Source organism: Triplophysa dalaica, chromosome 13 (genome assembly GCF_015846415.1).
Source record: "Triplophysa dalaica isolate WHDGS20190420 chromosome 13, ASM1584641v1, whole genome shotgun sequence".
Classification (NCBI taxonomy): Eukaryota; Metazoa; Chordata; class Actinopteri; order Cypriniformes; family Nemacheilidae; genus Triplophysa; species Triplophysa dalaica.
In genome coordinates, this window is record NC_079554.1 from 19,446,574 (window position 1) to 19,454,763 (window position 8,190).

At 37.7% G+C, this 8,190-nt stretch overlaps 1 protein-coding gene across 3 annotated transcripts; it reads left to right on the plus strand.

Annotated features, from left to right (window-relative positions):
- The first annotated feature begins 909 nt into the window (after positions 1–909).
- slc22a2 (solute carrier family 22 member 2) lies at positions 910–7,723 on the plus strand. 3 transcript variants are annotated; one of them, XM_056764660.1, is made up of 11 exons: positions 910–1,416; positions 1,505–1,608; positions 2,388–2,542; positions 3,446–3,614; positions 3,928–4,042; positions 4,656–4,759; positions 4,845–5,059; positions 6,278–6,386; positions 6,490–6,602; positions 6,685–6,730; positions 6,875–7,046. In XM_056764660.1, exons 1-10 carry the CDS (start codon positions 1,000–1,002, stop codon positions 6,717–6,719), a joined length of 1,536 nt encoding a protein of 511 aa, XP_056620638.1. In that variant the 5' UTR covers positions 910–999; the 3' UTR covers positions 6,720–6,730; positions 6,875–7,046. The 3 variants fall into 3 exon arrangements, with proteins under 3 accessions (XP_056620638.1, XP_056620639.1, XP_056620637.1); XM_056764659.1 differs by lacking the exon at positions 6,685–6,730 and adding an exon at positions 7,125–7,723 and having other exon boundaries at positions 913–1,416; positions 6,946–7,045; XM_056764661.1 differs by lacking the exon at positions 6,685–6,730.
- Positions 7,724–8,190: the final 467 nt, after the last annotated feature.

The following is an 8,190-nucleotide window of genomic DNA, read 5'->3' on the forward strand; positions in this document are numbered from 1 at the left end:
ACAGAACTAACCGGCAGCTGGTTTGTGGGATGACTTGAGACGACACAAATAGTCCAAATTAAATATAATTTTAATTAAAAGTTTTTTATTAAAACATATTTTGATAGATATTGCGATTGTGGTTACTTTTGGCCATGATAACAGGGTTATGAAAACATGATATCATGTTAGCCTAAATCCAAAGATTTTGGGTTTTACCTCAAAACATTGCAGAGTTTCCATAAATTGAGCTCTTCAGCTTAGGCTGTCACAATATAAAAACACTATGATTGTGGTCAAAAGAATTTATGATAAACAATATCATTGCAGTATTTATTGAAATCAATGTCTTTGTTAACCTTGTAAAATAAAAAAGAACAAATAAAGATCAAAATTATCTTATTTTTATCTCCGAGAAAGTACGAATGATTGAGTTCTTGGCCACCATTGACTGCCATAGTAGAAAAAATTACAATGGTTGTCAGAAATGCTCCTGAACGGTTTGCTTTCCTACATTTTTCAAAATTTCTTCTTTAATGTTCCCCACAAAGAAATGTTTCTTGTATTGTATGTTAGTCAATGGTGGCCAAGATCTGTTTGTTCAGAAGCATTCTTCCGAATATCTTGGTGTTCATCAGAACAAATAAATTTATACAGATGTGGAAGAACTCAAGGGTTTAAAATGTGCTTTGAAAAGTAAAATTGCTTTTTTTCCTATTGCTGTAATTCACTGTCTAGACACCTCTGATAGTTTAGTAACACAATATTTGGCATTCTATCAATACTCTACAAACTGTAAATAACATATTGACAAATTCCCTAAACTCCGTAACATCTGATTCCGCTTCTATTAAAATGTAACTCGGTGGGCCTCGCGCTGTCTGAAGGCATTATTGGTCAGTCCCTGCATGAATGGATCAAAGGTCTACCCTCTCTCTCGACTTTTGATCAGCCGAGTCTGTATATACCGTGTTTCAAAGCTGCAGACGCTTTCAGGTCCTCCTGCACTTCCCAGTGATCATGACCACATATGACGACATCTTGGAGGAGATCGGCCAGTTCGGTCGATGCCAAAAACGAATAGTTGCCCTGTTCTGTTTGGTCTCCATGCCTTTCCCTTGTGCTTACGTTGGAATTGTGTTCCAGGGCTTCACCCCCGAACACTGGTGCCGTGACCCAGGCGTCAGTCAGATCGGCGAGCATTGTGGTTGGAGTCTTCAGGACACGCGAAGGGTCACCGTGCCCCTCGTGAACACCTCGGCAGGCGTGGGATACAGTCAGTGTGAGAGATACAACATCGACTGGAACTCCACCGATCTTACATGTGACCATCCTGAAGGCGAGACCAGCCCGGCCCGACGTTTGGGGTCGGCTGTGTCGGCCTGCACGGATGGTTGGGTGTATGACTATGAAGGGAGACAGTCTTTTGTCACTGAGGTAAGCGTGTGGATCACAAAACTGATAATTTAGTTTAAAGTAATTGGAAGGAACCGAGTGAGATGTCAATGTTTGATGTGTGTTACAGTTTGATCTAGTGTGTGCGGACGCCTGGTATGTTGACATGTTCCAGGCAGCACTCAATGTGGGTTTTTTGGTGGGAAGCATTTCCATTGGATACCTGGCTGACAAGTATGACCCGATTTCACTTTTTTCTCAGAATTTAATGCACAAATATGTTGCAAAACTGTTTTGGGTTTTTCTGTAATTTATATTTGGAAATATCTTAATACTTTGCCATCGTAGAGAATTGTGTGCTTTTAATTTTGTTGAAGCAGTCCGGGAAGCATAAATGCATAGAAAACCCACCCTGCGATTGAACAATGACGTCTATGAATAAATGTTTTACAAAGTCCAAGTGTAAAAGCCTGTACAAAGCCTGAGCTAATCTCTATTCAACACTTGGATGAATTGAAACCCAGACTATGTGCCAAGACCAATCGTGATTCCCATCACACCCGACACGGTGGATCTGACATCACTCAACGCTTTTGTTTCAGAATGGGAGTAAATTCTCATAATAGTGAAACCTGTTGAGAGAAGATGCTCTCTCATTTGTACGATGTAAGCATCTGCTAAATTAATACATTTATCATAACATGATGCATGTTGGTGAGGTCAGACTCTGACGCTGGGTGATGGGTTCTATAGAGGCACAATAGGCAAACTCAATAAAAAGACAGAGCAAGTTAGTTTTTTCCCCACATGGACACAACAGATGAATGAAATTAAGCAGTACATTAACATTCATTAACGTCATTACATTAAGCAGTAGAAAACAGAGGAAGGAATGTTTTTTTAAAAGCCATTTTCAATCATAGAAACTATGATTCCACCTTCGTTATTTCATATGAAATACATGTTTCAAATCATGCATGTCTAAGTGAGACTTCTTCTTGTGTCTTTTCTAGAATCGGTAGAATGAAGAGTTTCCTGCTGACAAACTTCTTCATTTCAGTAACAGGAATTCTGGTTGCCGCATCCCCCAATTACATCGTCCTTCTGGTGTTCAGAGCTTTATATGGCCTCGGGGTGAAGGGTGGCTGGATGGTTGGATACGTACTGAGTAAAACATTTTTTTAAATTATTAATAGGAATGTAACAATATTATCGTTGTCGCAATAGCAAAATTGTCTTAATATTATCCTGGTCACGTGACTGCATGAAACGATAGGTCTTCTGAGCATAATATAGAGAATGTTTGAAAAAAAATAGATGTTACCTTTGGCAAGGTCCATCTGGTGCAATTATTTTATTTTATACAAGGAATTTTAAGGTCATTCTCATACCATTATCGCAACTGTTGGTTAGAGGTGTAAGTTAGAGGATCAAGATGCTTATGGCACTTTTCCAATTCATCATTTGTAATTTTAAAATAAATACCGTACCGTGGACTTTCTTCCTATAATCGTACAGTGAGATTTTGATATTGTTATATCTCTATTAACTCACAATGTGTGTCGTGTGTTTCTCTGTCCTGTTGAGAATTTCAGGCTCATTCGTGATCACACATCCTGGAGTAAAATGTTGATCTTTAATGCCTCAGGAGATTTGATTTCTTGTGTTTCATTAAGGTATCAACTTTGTCTCAACTATGTTTCTCCTTAAACTTCTCAGGAGAACTTAAAAGAGAACACAAAATAAGAGTATTTTAAACAATATTTCCCCCATTAAAAGAATACTTCACCTAAAAATGGTCGCTGTTGACCAAACCATAACATTTTTATTCCTACTTTGGAAAGTTAATGGTGACCATTTTTGGGGTAAAATATTCCTTTATCTTCTGTCATATGGACACAAAACAACTGTGACATTTCTCAAAATATCTTCTTTTGTGTTCCACAGAAGAAAGAGTCATAAACAGGTTTGAAATGACATGAGGGTGGCTAAATGATGACAGAATTTTTTTTCAATATTTTACGTTTCACATATCCTGGCATCACATTGGCTGTTGTTTTCTTGTGTTTAGTCACAGAGCTTGTGGGAGTGGAGTACAGGAGAACAGTGGGAGTGACCTATCAGATGTTCTTCAGCATCGGCATTTTAGTACTTTCTCTCTTTGCTTACATCATACCAAACTGGCGCTGGATACAGGTGGCCTTCACTGTACCTTACATCTGCTTTCTGTCATATTACTGGTGAGACGTGTGCATGTGGACACTAACATTATGTGCAATATATTTGGGGATAGTTCACCCAAAAAAGAAAAATCCTTCATCGTGTATTCACTCTCATGTCATTCCAACCCTGTATGACGTCATTTCTCCTACAGAACACAAAAGAAGATATTTTGAGGAATGTTGGCCCCGTTGACCTGAATGTATGAGCACAAAATCACAGAGACATTTCTCAAAATATCTTCTGTTGTGTTCTGATCTGAAGTCTGAAGATTTTCTATCTTCAATTCAATTAGTGCCATGAAATTAATTAAAATTGCACTTTTAATTTCAGGTTTATCCCTGAATCACCAAGATGGCTTCTCTCCCAAAACAAAAAAGCCAAAGCATTGGAGATCACACAAGAGATAGCCAAAGAAAACAAAAAGACACTGTCCAAGAATATTGAGGTATGGCATACATTCATATTACTTCTAGCAAACAAAAAATAAAAGTGTAATTCATCTATAAGGGTGATATGACGCAGCTGAAACTAATATTATCAATCGTTTAAGATGTAATGTAATGTGTATAGACGATTTTAGGTTCAAAAACACTGAATTTTCCACATACCGCGCATGTTTGTGTCTCCTCTTTGCTCCGCCTCTCTGAAACTTGCAGATATTTAAAAGCTCATCGCTCTGAAAGCGAGGTGTGCTATGATTGGCCAGTTAACCGGTGCATAGTGATTGGTCGAAAACCGTAAGCGTGTGACGGTAATATAACGCCTCTTACCATATTTGGAACATCAGGTTCCAAAGCAATTGTACTGACAGGTATGCCCACCTTTCTTGCGTATACATTTGGGCGGTCTTAGTCAAATCATCAATGTGGTTACTTGAGGCGTTTCAGGCAGGTCTGGGTGAGCATTCGCTTTTGGATAAAATGCATCTTTTGTTCTGACACTGTAAATTTTGTGATTTTACGTGTCTAATACATGCATGGACGACAACACATCAAAGTCACAGAAAAAAACATATTCGTGCCATACGACCCCTTTAACACCTGTATTTTATCCATCAGACTTTAAAAGATGACAGTGCAGATTTATCCTCTACTGCTTCCTTTCTGGACTTGATCAAAACTCCCAATTTAAGAAAATACACCTTCATCTTGAGTTTCAACTGGCACGTATGATCCTAAACCCACAGACATTTTACATGAAATCACATCAAATCCTCAACCTCTTCTAAATCTCTGTTACTCTGGCAGGTTCACCAGCGCTGTGGTTTATCAGGGTCTCATTATGAGGTTGGGAATCATAGGAGGAAATGTGTATTTAGACTTCCTCATATCTGGACTTGTGGAATTCCCAGCAGCGTTCCTCATCCTCCTCACTATTGAGCGGGTCGGCAGACGCCTTCCGTTTGCAGCCGCGAATATTGTGTCCGGGGCAGCCTGCTTAATCACGGCATTCATTCCCGACAGTAAGTCGCACTGTTGTAAATCAAGTTGACTGAAATGATCACTGATATTTTTGCGTTATAGGGTGCCGCAGGTATGACATATTTTTGTAGGCCAAAGCTCACACCGGTTTCATTGACAAAAAGCTTTAGGATTATCACAAAAATAAAGCTATGTGATAACAGATGTTGCTTAGGCTTACATGTTTGTCCAAGATTATCTTGAGAAATGAACACAAAAATTAATTTTGCCTGTTAATACAATTGGCAGAAATGAAAAGCTAAGTTTAAGGTGCACTATAGTTGCTTGACGTCAACATCACCACAAACTTCTGACAATTTTTTAAGTTTTATTAAAAGCATGTTCCTCGATCTCCATCCAGATTGCTTGTCAATTGGGCCAATGTTACATTATTTTGGAGATTCTTTCATGCATGATGAAATTTAATGTCTCCAACAACGTGTCAACCGGCTTTTCAGGACACATAAAGTGAGGTTAAAATCATAAGTTAGGTACTACTGTTGAGTTTTATGTCGTAGAACATTACCTGAAATATTGAGTTTTTGTTAACCTGACCTTATTTCAGGCATTTGAACCAAAAATCTTTTACTTCATCATGACTAAAACCCTCTATAATGTATGACGTAAGTCAGTTTTTCATTGACAAAATGAAAAGATACAATTGTGTAATGTTTACATGTTTTAATGTAATGTGTATATTATCAAGGCAATGTCTAAACTGTAGGGATAAAGATTAGACCGCAGGGATGGTTAAGACTAAAGTCTAAAGTTTAGCAGCGTTCTAAACACTATTCATTTACCTTTTTACTGTAATTTTATACCCATATTTTAGAATAATAGTAAACTTCTTAAAACTGTAGAATAATACAGAGGGACCCTGCTGAAAAAAACAACATCCACCCATCCCATTTTAACCATTAAATTCATTGCATTTTTTGAGTTTTGGGCAGGGTTCTATTTTTTCAGCAGGGAAATTATGGTAACTGGCTTGTGACAAAATCTAAAATAAATCAAACTTTGTTATATTATAGCATCTTCATCTTCACATTTTAAAGCATTGGAATATGCACAATAACATTTTGTCTACAAAACAAATTTTAGGCATACGCCTTTATATCACAAGCTTCTTAAGAGAATGAAAAACATTTCAGCGTGCTAAAACCAGACCGTAAAGTGTCATTTTTTCAGTTTACAGGATGTCTTTTCGCTTTGATCTGCAGGTATGTTCTGGTTTAAAACCATTGTCGCTTGTATCGGCCGTTTGGGCATCACTATGGCTTTTGAAATGGTTGTATTTGTGAACACTGAACTATATCCCACTTTTATCAGGTGAGTTACCCAATACTGACCGTGTTTAACCTTCATTCACGGTATATTTCACAGTGGATGATTGTTTTTGCTCAGCAAAGCTATATCATGTCTTTCCCTGCAGAAATTTGGGTGTATCAGTCTGTTCTACGTTATGTGACATTGGAGGGATTGTAGCTCCATTCCTGCTTTACCGGCTTGCTGTCATCTGGCTAGAATTGCCTCTCATTATTTTCGGTACTATCAAGTGTTCCCTTCACATCTGTTTAAGTCAGAGATGTTCATGTTAATGCGGGTGTTTACTTGTGTTTCGTTTTAGTGTCAACAAAGTATTTGATATTTACTCAAAAATGAAAACAAAACCGGTAGGACTTACTTTCTTCTGCAGAACACAAAATACAATTTTTTTTAATATTGCAACCAAATAACACTGAACCCCAGCGACTTTTATTGTATGGACACAAAACCACAGCGACATTTCTCAAAATATCTTCTTTTGTGTTTTGCAGAAGAAAGAATCATACACAGGTTTGGAATGACATGAGAGTGAAAAAAATGAAGTGAACATTTTCTCCATCAGGTGCTCTCGCGTTTGTGGCTGGTGGACTGGTTCTGCTCTTACCTGAAACCAAAGGTATGCCCCTTCCAGAAACCATCGATGACATCGAAAATCCAAAGAGGTGAAGTAATTCTCCCTGCATATAATAATGTCTGACACATAAAACATTTCCTCATGAGCGCAAATCGTTTCTTAAACAGGAACAAAGAAAACCATCTGAAGAGTCAACAGGTTGAGAATCTGCTGCCGTATGATGTGACATCCAAAAAAGACGTTACATCCGTCTGATTGTTTACAGACAGAACGGAGCAACCTCTGTCACATCATTATTGTTTATTGATTCAATTGAAATATCACACTTAATTTCAGCAACATCAAACAAGTTTCAAACAAGCGGCTTCTCACTCCAGACAAACTCTCACTCCACAATGTACACATACTTTGGACTGGAACATCATGAGCCCAGGGAAGCGGGTGAAGCTGTACAAATGATGACGCACACGAGTAGTGTTGCTAAACCTTAGCTATTAAATCAAACTGGTTCTGACCGGAAGTTATTGTATAATAGTTATTAACCAACATGTGTTCAAAAAATGTAAACAATCACTGGGAACAAATATTTGAAAAAACTTTTTTTTGATGATTTAAGGATTGTAAAGTATTATTACATAACTCGTTGGAATGTTTGATTCTGAATCATTTTGACAGGTTTTTTTTACAAATGAAATATAAATGTACATTTGAATAACATATATGATTATATATTTACAAATGATTAAACGAAATTGCCTATTCTTGACATTTGAACATCGTTTTTTACTTTAAAGGGGTCATATGGCGCGAATTCGTGTTTTTCTGTGTTATAAGTTGCCCATGCATGTATTAGACACGTAAAATTGCAAAAGTTAAAGTGTGGAGACGAAAGATGCATTCTATGTAAAACGAATGCTCTCCCAGACCTGCCAGAAACACCTCGTGTAACCACACCCCACAAATCTGAGTCAGTTCGTTCTATGATTTGACTAAGACCGCCCAAATGTCAAGTAAGGCAAGTAAGGTTTGTGTACCTGTCAGTACAATTTCTTTGGAAGATGATGTACCAAATATGGTAACATTTCTGTCACACGTTTGCAGTATTCCACCAATCACTACACACTGGTAAACTGGCCAATCACAGCACACCTCTCTTTTCAGAGCGATGAGCTTTGTAAAAAATCAGTGTATTTCAGAGAGGCGGAACAAAGAGGAGATACATACATGCACGGT